The sequence below is a fragment of the Oryctolagus cuniculus genome, chromosome 11 (assembly GCF_051225735.1).
Source record: "Oryctolagus cuniculus isolate XC-2025 breed Fujian yellow rabbit chromosome 11, ASM5122573v1, whole genome shotgun sequence".
Classification (NCBI taxonomy): Eukaryota; Metazoa; Chordata; class Mammalia; order Lagomorpha; family Leporidae; genus Oryctolagus; species Oryctolagus cuniculus.
The window spans coordinates 101,768,452-101,783,056 of record NC_142877.1 but is presented as its reverse complement, the minus strand read 5'-3'; the positions used below and the strand labels follow the sequence as shown (position 1 = coordinate 101,783,056).

Sequence of the window (14,605 nt, the reverse complement as noted above, 5' to 3'; positions counted from 1 at the left end):
TAGGAATGTGTGCTTTGTAACCTGAGCAGGGGTGCTCAGGGAGGAAGAGAACATGGTGGTCACAGCACTAGAGGGGAAGTGGGAAAGGTGGGGCTTTGACTGCCTGAGGTTGGACTGAAGCTCTGTGCTCATGTTGCAATGGCTGCAGAGCCGTCATGAAGTGAAGTGGGCACTTCTAGGATTTCTTGAGTCCCCCCTGGCTTAAGCCAGGGTATTTGCTTTCTTTCTGTGCATTCTCATCTTCTGCTATAATTATGTCTGAAAGATCCCTCCATAAGCTGTCACAGTACAGTGTTGGAAAATCCCCCTTGAAGAGATTGAGTATAAATACCACACAGGGGGGACCCTTCCCTTGAAGATCTTCCAAGGTCCCTTTGAACGCCGTGGCTGGCCAGGATCCCTCTTGTCAAGGGCCTCAGTGGGGAGAGGAGTACAGTGTGGGCTCTAGATTGGGATGTGTCGCCATACTAACTCTGCCATTCCCAAGGCCTGTGCTCAGCCAGCATCATTGACACCCCAAGAAGAACAGAGATTCTTGGAACACGTGAAAGAGAAAGAAACAACCACCCTGTGTCTTTGCCTTATCTGTATTCCGTTTGGCTGATCATCTAATGTGGAATCTTTGTATCATAACAGAATCACTGCTGGTGCCTGCATTCAGCCTAAGAGTGTATTTCCTGAGCTGGCCATTGTCCCAGCTGTCTTTTACTGATATCCCTTGCGAAGCTTGCCCTGTTCGTTTCTCTGTGCCACCATTCTCCTGAAGCTATTCTTAATCAAGTCAGCAACATACTTTTTTTTATTGCTACAGTCTGGGCTTTTACCCAGTAAACTCAATAAAAGCAGCTCCAGAGTGTGCCAACCACTGCCCTGGGCACAGGTTTTAGACCTTCTTGGTCCTAATGGCCTTGGGCACTTCTCTTGTGGGTGATCCCCACCTTGGCCCCTCCGATGCTGCACTGTGAGTGTCTTCCAAATCCACACAGGTCCTTCGACAACTCCATAAGAACTGATCTTCCCCTGAGGGGTTCTCCTTTGCCCTCTTGTTCATTGCTTGCTTGTTCTACCTCATATGCTCCCATCTCTAACCATGACTCAGATCTCATTTCTAATTCTCCACTGGACATTTCTACCTGGTTATGACATTGAGCACAAGCAAAATCATTTCTGTTTATGCAGAAGCTTGTTCCCCCCAGGGCACTTCATCCAAGTTAACAACTTCTTCACCCATGGCGTCGTCCCCTCATTCATTTTCCATAGCCAATCAAGGAACGCATCTTCTGGATTCTCCCTCCTCAGCATTGTGGCTCCTTCTGTTCCCCCGTGCCTCTATTTCAGCTCAGTGCTTAGAGTCTTTCCTTTGCATTTGCACAAAGCTTGCACCCAGCCTCGTGCTACTACAGTCCATCCTCCATATAACCACGAGAGCCATCTTTGTGGAACACAGATCTGGCCTATGTCCAACTTCAAAGCTTTCTGTGGATCTTAACTTGGCCAAGTAGGTGATAACCTTCCAGACCTACTGTACCACTCTCATTTCCCACCAGTTACCCAAACCACCATATTATTTCTCATTTCCAGGCCTCCATGTATGTGTGCATGCATGTGTGTGTGGGTTCTTCTACTAAAACAGCCTTTAAAAAACATATATTTATTTATTTATTTATTTATTTGAAACTAAGTGACAGAGAAAAGAGAGACAGAAAGAGATCTTCCATCCACTGGTTCATTCCTCCAAATGATCACAATGACTGAGGCTGGGTAAGGCCAAAGTCAAGAACCTGGCTCCATCCAGGTCTCCCATGTGGGTGGCAGGGGCCCAAGCACTTTGGCCACCTTCCACTGCCTTCCCAAGTGCATTAGCAGGGAGCTTATGTCAGAAGAGAAGCTGCCAGGGGCCTGGCATCGCGGCACAGCAGGTTAAGCTACCTACTGCAATGCCAACATCCCATATGAGATTCAAGTCCTGGCTGCTGCAGTCAGTTATTTGAAAATAACTCTACCTATTTTTCATTATTCTGGAAGCACTCTCTTCATCCCCTTATTGTTGCATTGTTCAACACTGTCTTATAGCTGTTCTTTTTTTTTCTTTTTTTTAGAAAACTTTTATTTAATAAATATAAATTTTGAAAGTACAACTTTTGTATTATAGTGGTTTTCCCCCCATAACCACCCCCCAAGTGCAAACCATCACATATCCTACTCCCCTTCCCATCCTATTCTTCATCAAGATTCATTTTTAATTATCTTTATATATAGAAGATCTACTTAATATATACTAAGTAAAGATTTCAACTATTTGCACCCACACAGACACACAAAGTATAAAGTACTGTTTGAAGATTATTTTTACCGTTAATTCTCATAGTACAACACATTAAGGACAGAGATCCTACATGGGGAGTAAGTGCACAGTGACTCCTGTTGTTGATTTAACAATTGACACTCTTGTTTATGACGTCAGTAATCACCCGAGGCTCTTGTCATGAGTTGCCAAGGCTATGGAAACCTCTTGAGTTCACAAACTCCAACCTTATTTAGACAAGGCCATAATCAAAGTGGAAGTTCTCTCCTCCCTTCAGAGAAAGGTACCTCCTTCTTTGATGCCCCTTCTTTCCACTGGGATCTCACTCACAGATATGTTTCATTTAGATCATTTTTTGCCACAGTGTCTTGGCTTTCCATGGCTGAGAAACTCTCATGGGCTTTTTAGCCAGATCCAAATGCCTTAAGGGCTGATTCTGAGGCCAGAGTGCTGTTTAGGGCATTTGCCATTCTATGAGTCTATTGTGCATCCTGCTTCCCGTGTTGGATCGTTTCTCTCCTTTTTAATTCTGTCAGTTATTATTAGCAGACACCAGTCTTATTTATGTGATCTCTTTGACAATCCTATCTTTATGATTAATTATGAACTTAAACTGATCACTTTAACTAGTAAGATGGCATTGGTACCTGCCAACTTAATGGGATTTGGAGTCCCATGGCACGTTTTTAGCTTTACCCTTAGGGGTAAGTCCAAGTGAGCATGTGCCAAACTGTACATCTTCTCCCTCTCTTATTCCCACTCTTAATAGGGATCAATTTTCAGTTGGATTTAAACTCTTAAGAATAATTGTGTATTAATTAAAGAGTTCAACCGATAGTATTAAGTAGGAAAAGAAAATACTGAAAAGAATAAAATAGTAAGCTGTTCCTCGACAGGACAAGGGCTGATCAAGTCATTGTTTCTCTTAGTGTCCATTTCACCTTTTAGGTGCTCGGTTAGTTGTCACCGATCAGGGAGAACATATAATATTTGTCCCTTTGGGACTGGCTTATTTCACTCAACATGATGTTTTCCAGATTCCTCCATTTTGTTGCAAATGACCGGATTTCATTTTTTTTACTCCTGTGTAGTATTCTATAGAGTACATATCCCATAGTTTCTTTATCCAGTCTTCTGTTGATGGGCATTTAGGTTGATTCCATGTCTTAGTTATAGCTGTTCTTTATATGTGGCCTGGCCAGGAATGGCCATGTATGGCTTGTGTGTGCTCATTCCCCTCCTTCTCCCAGGACAGACATCATGCCCAGCCTTCCTTCCCCATGATCCCAGTCACAGATTCAGAACCCTTCTCAACACAGCATTCAGGCAGCCATGTTTAGCAAATTGACGTTAGGACACAATTTGAGGCCTGGGTGACATCCCTGAAATAGACTCTTGCTTTTCCAGGGATGATGACCATGGACTATCAGAAATAACTGCCTAGTTACTTGAAGAAAGGACAAATGGGCTGTTCTTTTTTTTCTTTTTAAAGATTTATTTATCTATTTGAAAGAGTTACACAGAGAGAGAAGGAGAGGCAGAAAGAGGTCTTCCACCTGCTGGTTCATTCCCAAAATGGCCACAACAGTCGTAGCTGCACTGATCCGAAGCCAGAAACCAGGAGCTTCCTCTGGGTCTCCCATGTGGGTGCAGGGGCCTTAGGACTTGGGCCATCTCCCACTGCTTTCCCAGGCCATAGCAGAGAGCTGGATTGGAAGTGGAGCAGCCAGCACTCAAACAGGTGCCCATGTAGAATGCCAGCACTGCAGACGGAGGCTTTACCCACTATGCCACAGTGCCGGCCCCAGTGGGCTTTTCTTATAATCAGATAAAGTGTTGGTGTTTTCATCTTAATGTTAGCTATGTAATATTTCATGTCACAGATGGATCTGTCCAGGAGAATGCATTCATGGCAAGAGATGAGCAAGGTGATTTGTTGAAATCCATTGTTAACACTTTGTAGGGAGTTCTTCACACACACATTTAACAAACCATTAGCCCATGCAGCCTCAGCCTTCTCTATTTTCAGAATTCAGACACTGCCTTGCCTTAAACTCATCAAACTGCACATTGTGTCTTCTACTCTTGCCTTTGTTTCATCTTGCACATTTTTAAGAAATTGTTGAGAAAGGCCATTAGAAAGATAAAAGTTCCTAACTTTATATTCAATTTTCACAATATCTCTTTTTGGCAGTCACAAAAGAAAACTGGAAAATCTACATATTTTATTGCTAGCTGAAAAACTCTTCAAGAGGACTGCTTTTGTCCATATTGTGTGAAACAATAAATATTAAATAATAATACTGGTAGGAATCCATTTTTGAAGTCTTTGAAAGAGGTATAACTCTCAAACATATGTATAAAACAGCCAGAAAAAAAAAAACAAACACCATTTTCGTGGCTCAACTGAGAAATTGTATTTACAATTATCATTACTGAATTCAGTGAGTTTCATTCACACTGTCCAGTGAAAAGCCTTCTTCAATTGTGGTCACATTTCCGAATTTAAAAATGGAAAGCTAGGTAATTCAAATGAAGAAATCAAAGACCACATTTTTTTCATGATTCCAGTAATACACATAACAGCTGGTTGCCTGGAGCTCAAAGCAGGAGGTTCTTGTGTGTCATTCCTAAGATTGTGCAGTGCAAGCCGGCGCCGTGGCTCAATAGGCTAATCCTCCACCTTGTGGCGCCGGCACACCGGGTTCTAGTCCCGGTCGGGGCGCCGGATTCTGTCCCGGTTGCCCCTCTTCCAGGCCAGCTCTCTGCTATGGCCAGGGAGTGCAGTGGAGGATGGCCCAGGTGCTTGGGCCCTGCACCCCATGGGAGACCAGGAAAAGCACCTGGATCCTGGCTCCTGCCATCGGATCAGCGCGGTGCGCCGGCTGCAGCGGCGGCCATTGGAGGGTGAACCAACGGCAAAGGAAGACCTTTCTCTCTGTCTCTCTCTCTCACTGTCCACTCTGCCTGTCAAAAAAAAAAAAAAAAAAAGATTGTGCAGTGCAGTAAACAAAGTGATGAGGAAACAGGGAAAGCAAAGAGAGATGGGTGCTGACAAAGCCCAAAGCCATTTCTGAAACAACAGTCGCACTCTACCTACAAATATCTGTAAAGCTGCCTGTCTTTTTATGGCACTCTTTACTTTTTAATGAATCTGTGCTATTGGTGAATTATTGAAATTGTTTCCTCTCTCACCTTTTTATATGTTTTCTCCCCTATTATGTTCCCACCTGTCTTATCTGGAAAATCCATCAGGCTAACTGTCAGGTAGGTTCTCCTTGCTATTTAATGTGACTATTACGATTCTCCAGTGATGGAAATGAAGTAATCAGACTGTTGGTGACTAGTGGTGAATGAGAAAAATGCAACAGAAAAGGCCCACAGGAAATGACAGAGAAAGTTTCTGCAGATGTGTAAAACTGTAGAAGCTATAAACCCTAAGCGCACTAAAGCAGTGTGCACATCTGTCATGAGAACTTAGCCTAAGGGAAGAAAGCCACTCCAAATGATAATCTGGGCTACCAGGACTGGCCGGCGTTTTGCTGAGACTGGAAACGCAGACTGCTCCTGCAGGACTTAGTTGTTGTAGAGCAGCGTTATATCCTCTGGTCGCGTGTGACTCTGCTGTGCGTGTAATATGTGCTTTGAAGAGTCTGGCCAGGTTGAAGAAGAATGCACAGACCTGTATTTTCAGTTTGTGTTTTAAGTACATATCTAAGCAGTCCCTGTGCTTTGAAGAGTGAAGGATGACTAGGAAGATGGGGTCAGTGGTGTCACATGTTATGTTAGTGCTGGTGTACCCTTGCAGTTAAATCTCACATGGTCCAGCTCTTACCAAAGGAATGATCACTTGAGATTGCAGCAGGAAACAGCTCTTCATTCTACCTTCAGCATCACAGAACAGCAGTGTCCCTTCTCCAACATGAAGCCACAGAATAGATTCTCTGCAGATCCTCAAATATGAGGGAGATACTTTATAAGCCCCAAGTATGGTTAAACCCAAGGGAAGAAAGAGAAACATTTAAATCAGAGTGTATTCGGTGTATGTTTGATGTGTGTGTGTGTGTGTGCACATGCGTTGTTTTTAACTTGAGTTCATTTTTATCTTTCAAAAGGAAAAATTATGTGCGTCAGTTGCCATGCAACACAAACTGCTCTAACAGCTTTCTAATTTTAATTGCAGAAGTCTACAGAGCAAATGAAGAAGGTCCCTACTATTATTCTTTCTGTCTCCTATAAAGGAGTCAAATTTATTGATGCAACAAATAAGGTAGGCACCACACATTTCTCTTTGGTTTAGATATCAGATGCAGTCCTGAGTTTGTGAACTAAAATCTTTTGCAGCTCCACATGGCCATTGTTCCCCATTTTAATCATTCCTCACCACACTTCCATTCTTTCTGCTCACACTGTGGCAACATGCATGTACATACAGAGAAACACTCATATCTATGGAAGGCACATTCTATTTGGGGGACGTTATCTAGGACTCCTATGCATGTTTTGTGTACCCTTTCATAGTGCCTTCTCTAATAGAATGTGGCCACTTACCTGGCATAACTCTTTGACACAGAAAAAAATCGCCTGTACTTGGGGTAGTCAAAGTTCATGGAAAATGTTTATTATGAGAAAACAATGCTTGGATTTCAAATTTTTTGCACCAAAATAAACATCTTTTAATTCCAGTTTTCCACAAAATATTTAAGTCCCCTGGTAGAATGAAAGGTAGCACTGTCATCATCTACCATTAGGTGAAGGGCTAGCACGTTTGTGTTTCCATTTCTCTAGGTGTATATATACTTTCTTTGATGCTGTGATTAATACCTCACACAAGGAACACATTCTGTGACTTCTATTATAACTGCATTGAATTTCCAGATACTTAGATGGGAGAGAGAATCTCTACAGAATTGTTTTCTTAAGAGACACAATCAGAAAAGAAAGTCAGGCCATGCTGTGACTGTGTACTCACAGTGGGAACAGTTTGAGGGCTCTGATGTCAAATGTAGAAAACTGGGTTGCATTTTTACTTTAAATGTGTTCTAGAGTTCCTTTCTGGGTGAAGACAAGAGTCTGGGTGCAGAACTAGAACGCTTGGGTATGACCGCTCTCGCTCTCTGTAGACTCAAAGCTGACTGTCATCTCTTCACAAAACCCCAAATGGCCGTATATTTTATTCCTGCATCCTTTAACCAGAGAAAGTATAGAAAGAGAAAAACGAGGTGGTTCTCCCTGGTCAATGCCATTTGCTTTCTGGGCTGTCCAGCCAGACCTGCTGCTGCATTCTGGGGAAAGGGAACCAACTCTTGAAGCAGGTGGACTTAAGCAGTGGTAATCCAGTCAAGCAGCTGGCTTTAGATACCAAGGAAAAGCCCAAGTGGCAATGGTTCTGGTTTCTGTAGTAAACCCAAGCATCTGAATAAGCCAATTAGAAGTTTTCCTGATTAGTTTTCTGAAGCATAGAAGGTTGCTGCATCAGCAGTCAGATGAGCCCAAGCTCCCCAAATCTACTTAGGAAACAGCTTCCCGGTTTTAGAGGAAATTCTGAAACCCAGGCAGAAAGCTTGGAAGCCAGCATCATGCTGGCTAGCGACATCCAAAGAATCCTTGGGGTTGACTGCCTGATAGGTGGTGATGACGCAGATGTGCAGTGTGCTATTGACAGTGACTGTTGTCATGGTCCAACTGTGGAGCCTCAAATCAGAGCAATTCCAACCAATGTGCTTTTTTGTTTCTTGGAAGTAACTTTAGTTCCTAGTACATAAAATTACCTATCCTTAGGTTATATTCAGTTGATTAAGAAGGGCATTGGCACTTGGATTTTTTTTTCACCTAACCTGGCTTAACTGTCTCTATCTTATTTACATTTGAAAACTTGAATAGCAATATATTCAGTGGATATGTTTGACATTATTTTAGATGAACAACTTTGGCAGACTTGGGTTCTGACAATTTCTAAAGAAGTAACATTTGCCCTGAGAAACTCGTGCCATCCTGAGGCTGTCATTCCCATGATGCCGGTAGGGTGACTGGGTCCATCCATATTAATAACTCCCCCTCTAGCCCACTCTCTACCATCAGAGCAATAAGGCAAGCACTGTCAGTTTTATTGCTTTTTGCTATTGACACATCAAGGGACCTAGTGCTCCTGTATCTTGGGGAATCATTTGTAAATAGGTGAGTTATCTGTAGACCTCTACTTTCCCAGGACTGCTCTTTGGAAACATTGACACAGTAAGATATGCAAAAGATAATTCTATGTATATAAAGATACTAAATAAAGAAGGACAGCATGTCCTTCAAGTCTTTGCTGTGTGGTTCTCAGCATAGTTTATTTTTTTAAGATTTATTTATTTATTTGAAAGGTAGAGTTAGAGAGAGGCAGAGGTAGAGAGAAAAAGAGAAGGAAAAACACAGAGAGAGAGGTCTTCCATCTGCTGGTTCACTCCCCGATTGGCCGCAATGGCCAGAGCTGCACTGAACTGAAGGCAGGAGCCAGGAGCTTCTTCCAGGTCTCCCATGGGGCTCAAGGACTTGGGCCATTTTCTACTGCTTTCCCAGGCCATAGCAGAGAACTGGATCGGAAGTGGAGCATCCAGGACTCGAACCGGCACCCATATGCGATGCCAGCACTGCAGGCAGCAGATTTACCTGCTGTATCACAGCGCTGGTCCCCATATTTTCAAACTCTAGATAGAGCAAATGCAAAGTGCATATGTTGATGTCAGGTGTTGTGACTGCAACAAAATGTGCTTGGCTCTTTCAAGAATTTAGGGACTTGAACCTCAATTGGCTATGCAGGGTCCCCAATCCCAGTGTGACAGTGAGTAGGAAGGGATTGGGTAGGTGGCTCAGAGCCCAAGTGTTGGATTTGCTGTGTGTAGCCAAAGACCATTCAGAAGGAAGAAAGGAGGAAATATGATACAAAGCCACATGAGTGAAGTTTGACCGTAGCCTAACTCTACCACCAGCCAGGGCTCAGCATGGGCTTTAAAAGGTGAGGAGGAGCCACAGGTGAAGGCTCATCCTCTAGCTGTGGTGCAGGAGACGTTGTGCTCAGAAACCTAGATCTGTTCATGGCTGCAGTGGCGTCATCATATGCCCCTTTGTTCTGGGGCAAAGGCCACAGCAGGAAAGGAGCACACTGATGAACCGCAGAGTCTGTTCGCTGTTTTCACCAGGATTTCCCCCACTACGAAGTGTTGACTTGGTGAACCACTGTGATTTGAAGTGAAGGACTTGGGAAACACAAGCATATGTGAAGATTTCACCGTTTCAGGTACTAGTGCCCACCAAGCCTGTATGAAGGCACAACCGAAAGACGCCTTATTATTCAGACTTTATGTTTCTGTTTTCACCATTGCACCCCTTTGCCACTGTCCTGGTAAGATGGAGGAGTTTAATGTGTACCATACAGCATCCGGGGCTTCTGAATGCCTCAGTACATTGGCTAAGTGCTTCCCAGGGCCACCCACCTACTGGTCACAGAGAACCAGAAGTTGAGTCTCCCACTTCCTAACCTATTGCTTTTCCTGTTACTCCACAGCTACCTTGCATCCATTAGTTTGAAGTGCCCCATCCTATAGCCCCCATTAGACTAAGTAAAAGATAAACCCTCCAGCAAAGCATTTCCTTCCTTTTATTCTAATGAATAAATGGCTTTGGCTGAGTTCATGAGGAAGAATGAGGTGCTTAGTTATAAACTCACAAACGAACTGCCTGGCAACTCAGGAAAAGAATTGAATCACTAATCCTGATTGAACAGAAAGCAATCTTGAATTAAAAATGGAACTTGAAGTAGACTTAGCACTAGAATGTCTTAGATAAATCACGTCATCAGCTTCCTGTAGACTCATAGCCCACAGGTAGCCCGCACAGGGAATTTGGCCCCGAGGACTGTGACTGCAGCGCCAGACCCTTCTGCCAAGCAGCAGTGTCTCCCAAGAGGTGACCCACTCAGCAGAGGGTGGGGTGCCACTTTGTCTCCTTACACTGACTCCCTTCTCAGTCTTCCTCTCTGACTAAATTAGAAACAATGCAGAGCTTAGTCTGCTTTTTTTTTTTTTTTTTTTTTTTTTTTTTTTTTTTGCCTTTGTTGGTAGGTTTTTTGAATGCCAACTTCCAATAGGGCTTATGCTATTTTTAAGGCACAAAATAATGCAGAACATTGACCTAAACAAGTGTCCCCCCCCCTTTATTTGGAAGTGAGTACTTCCTCTAAGAAGCTTAGAGTCAAGTTCAGACCACATTAAGCAAGTGTGCTGTTCTCATCAGCCTGGGGGCCCTACAGGGTGTCTCCAGCTAGCCTCAGCCTGGCCACTGCCTCTACCTGGGAGACCCTTACTGAAGGGGATGCTGCAGTCCTTCACTTGGGAAAACCTGGTCTCGGGGGAAACTTGGAGGAAAAGCCCTACCTGGCAGAGCTCAGATGGAAGGCAGCAGAGAAGGGCGCATTTCCAGGCCACGTCCGTTCATCATCACACACGCTTCGTAGAACTACACGATTAATTGGCCCTGCCAGACAATTCTGTTTCACACTTGCCAACCAGACACCTCTTTAGCTGTTTCTCAGCTAAAGGCAACAGATGGGCAAACAAAATCTCTTCCTGTTGAAGGTACTAAGCTGCCCAACTGTCATAAAAAAGAGAGTGACCCCCTCCCAGGTCCCTCTCCTGGACCTCTGGTCTCCATAGAATATGATTAGAGCTGGAAGCTGATTGATATACAAGGAGTCCAGTGTTGAACTGAGATACATCCCCTGTTCTTCAAGATGAGGTCTCCTTTAATCTGTGGAGGAGCCACTAATTGATGCCCAGCAGGAGGTGGAAAGCAGGTAATGTTCCTCGTTAGCTCCTCCTCCAAGGAAGAAGCCAACTCTTCTGTCTCCCTGTGGACTACAGCTGCAGTATCCTTGGTTTTGGATTCATCCTAAACATAGGCAGCTGGCTTCATTCTGCAAAGGCAGATGGTGAGAGTGACAGAAGTTTCAGTAGTGACAACCCAGATCCTCACCACGTTCCAGCACCAGAAATAGATCACTAAGTTCTGTTCACAAATACCTCCCCACAGAGGCCATCTATAGGAGCTTAAGAGCATTGTTTTTTAAATACCCATAAGAATAATTAAACGTATCAGTTATGTTAATATTTCTATTAGCCTGCTTTCCTCCTTGCTTAGACCTGGAGAATAGAAAGCTGAAAAGTTTCAGAGGTAGAGGAGGCTGACTCTGGCACATGGGCCATCACAGAAAGCAGCCTTGATGGGCACTTGAACCACTTCCCTGGGCCTCTGGGGAATGGAGAAGGGGGCTCCAGAAAATTGAGGCAGAGAGACACCCAAGATACACTTTGCGTCCTTTGCAGTTTTGCCCAGGGCTGTGATGCCGTCACAAACCACTGAAAATTGACAAGAGTAGCATCCTGTGAATTAGCAAGATTCAGAGAATTTGGTACAGTAAAAATCACAGGACACTGCACTGTCACACTTCCCCAGAAAGTTGAACTACCACATACTAGCAAAGGATCTCAAGAACACAATATGCAAACCTAACTAAAAGTTGCAGTCAGTGCTGTATTTTCTGGCAAGGATCCTGGACAGGTGAGGCCAGACTTCCCAGTTAAGGGCAGGCCTGAATCCAAGTGACAGTGGAGGCTCTACGCACCTGTTCACGTCACACCCTTAAAAGACTATGTAGATCTCCTCATTGAGAAATTCATTGTAGGACACATTGGTTCATTTTCTACTTGAAGGATTGCTATCTGAATTGCAGAACGTGATCATGACCTCATGTTCTGAAACCATTTCTTTCTTGCAATAGCATGCTACTTGTTTATGGGATTCCAATTTCAATTTGAGTTCTTGTTTACAGAGCACTGCATATAATATCAACATACGGGGTACAGTGAACAATGTCTTAATTTAATTTTCTTCTATGTGTTAATTCTGTAATTGCCTTCCAGTCATCCAGCTCAGTAGAATGAGGGACAGGAGGTTCTTGCTGGGGGTGCTGGCAGGGAAGGACATTTTGTAAGCATTTTCAGGCATTGATGGGTGTCTGCAGAGCACTGTACTGATGACAGGTTATTTAAGACTGTGCAGTTAGAAAGTAATTAGAGTAACTAAAGCACTGAGGACTTCAGCTCTGTGACAGTGGCAGAAACCACAAATGAGATAAGTTTTAAAAAGAAGACTGCACTATGATGAGACTTTTTAGCTTTTTAAATAAGCATGTATCAAAAGAAGTTTCTAGCAGGGTTTGCAGCCAAGATGATGCTCCGTGATTATTTTGTGCTTCAGGACAACAGTACTTAAATCTTTCCTCCCACCAGCTCTTCTCAAAGGCAAGTAGGGATGGGGGGGGGGAGGCAGCATAGAGAAATGTTAGGAAAGAGAATGTAAATCTGATACGCTGGTAAGGAATAGGTGGGTTTGATGAGGGGCACTGTAATGTGTTTGTTTGAAAGACCCCGGGTTCTCTAGCCAGGAAACCCTGACTTTCAGTCCCAGTTTCACCACCTGCCCTGCGCAAGGCACTTAAGCTCTCAGAGCAACAGTTTCCTCACTCCTAAGAGAATGATGGTAACCACAGCACCGTTATCCATGGTGGGTCTTGTTAGAAAAGTGGTGTTATGGCAACAGGGTACTGAGTCAGGCCAGGCGGCCAAGACCTAACATTGCACTGTGGAGGCACCCTCACCCTAGCCCTACGCCTGAGTGTCCACGGAATGTTTAGTAGCCAGCTTGTTGTGACTTCCACCTGCCTGCTTGATTCTGTACTTGCCTTTGCTCTGGTGGAATAGGAACTGTGGGCAAACTCAGGCACGAGGGTTTGGACAGTCACCTGGGGTTAGGGTTCCTCCCATGTGTACGAAGTGACCGAACTAGCAGGAGGCGGTGCTGCATGTCTATAGGTGGACATGGGTAATGGAAACAGTAAAATCCTTAATTATTGGTTTTTTAAAAGTGTCTGCCACCCAGACAGCACGTGGTGAGAACTGCTGCTCCAGGGTGTGACTATCTTGAGATGTTTTTAATTAAATGAAAACATTCCTTCCAGACCGGATGTATATTGGCCTGCAGAGAGTGCACTGGATTGCCTTGGAGAAGAAAAGGGAATGCTTCCCAGTTACTTCTCTTGGCTCTAAAATATGATGACTTGCAAAGGAAGACGACAACGTTCATTTCTGTCGTTTCTTCCAGAACATAATTGCTGAGCATGAAATCCGTAACATTTCCTGTGCAGCCCAGGACCCGGAAGACCTCTCAACGTTTGCTTATATCACTAAAGATCTGAAGTCCAATCACCACTACTGTCACGTGTTTACTGCCTTCGATGTGGTGAGTACCTGCCCTCTGGGGCAGATTACATGCTCTCCAAATTGTGGCTGGGTTTTATCAAAAGTCCAATTTGTAATTAACAATCTTCTGGCTTGGTTATGTAGTTTTGAGGTATATCAAGTGTACTAGTGTGATAGGGCTGTCCTAACAAAATGCCACAGCCTGTGGGGAGGTGGGTGCCTTAAACAACAAGAAGTTACCCTCTTATTGTTCTGGAGACCAGAAGCCCAAGGCCATAGGTGTCAGCAGGTTTGGTTTCTTGGGAGACCTCCCTGGCTTGCACGTGGTACCTTCTCACTGTGGTCTTTTCTCTGTGGGTGATGTCTGTGTCCATATTTCTTCTTATGAGGACACCAGTCAGATCGGCAAACAGTCACCTGATACATCCTGAGATTCTAGAGGTTAGAGCTTCCTCGTGAAGTTTTATTCAACCCATAAAACCAAGTATATTTTGGTAGGATCAGCTTTTCCTGTATTTTAACTCTTCCTTCCAGCTTAGAACTCCAAGCCTGCTCGATGTTTGATTATTCAGCTGCTAACATGCTTCACTTTGAGACATTCCCTTCTTTATCTGGTGGCAAAGTGTGATACAGATTTTTGAGCCTCCTTGTTCCTTCCATACCTGTGTCAGGTCCTCCAGTAGCCATGTCTAAGGCATAATAGGTAAGTTAGTCTCATTTGGTATTTGTAGTTTCTTTTTGTTGAATACAAGTCCAGTCAGACCCATATAGATAATAACTGGAAAATCCGGGGTTTGGCTGGTTAGTCATAAATTTAGCAGAATTTGAAAATGCGACTTTAGTATGGTTATTTTGCCCTGCTCACTGGGTTTGAAATGGACATTGCAGTGTATAATATTTCTGAAAGGCCAGCCCAGGTTCAATGTCATTCATAGAAGACCCCTTGAAATAATATTTTCCAGTTTCTGATAGATACCATGGGCTGAGGCCAACCATAATCCGA

At 43.9% G+C, this 14,605-nt stretch overlaps 1 protein-coding gene across 25 annotated transcripts in view; it reads left to right on the top strand.

Moving 5' to 3' along the window:
* ANKS1B (ankyrin repeat and sterile alpha motif domain containing 1B) overlaps positions 1-14,605 on the top strand; it is a 1,209,513-nt gene that overhangs the window by 1,172,905 nt on the left and 22,003 nt on the right. For 23 of the 25 annotated variants that reach the window (XM_089308838.1, XM_089308836.1, XM_089308835.1 and 20 more), the window contains 3 exons: positions 5,561-5,572; positions 6,489-6,575; positions 13,505-13,642. In XM_089308838.1, coding sequence (XP_089164964.1) covers positions 5,561-5,572; positions 6,489-6,575; positions 13,505-13,642 — 237 coding nt within the window. The remainder of the gene's footprint in view (positions 1-5,560; positions 5,573-6,488; positions 6,576-13,504; positions 13,643-14,605) is intronic. The other 2 variants (XM_089308830.1, XM_089308829.1) reach the window with 1 other exon arrangement.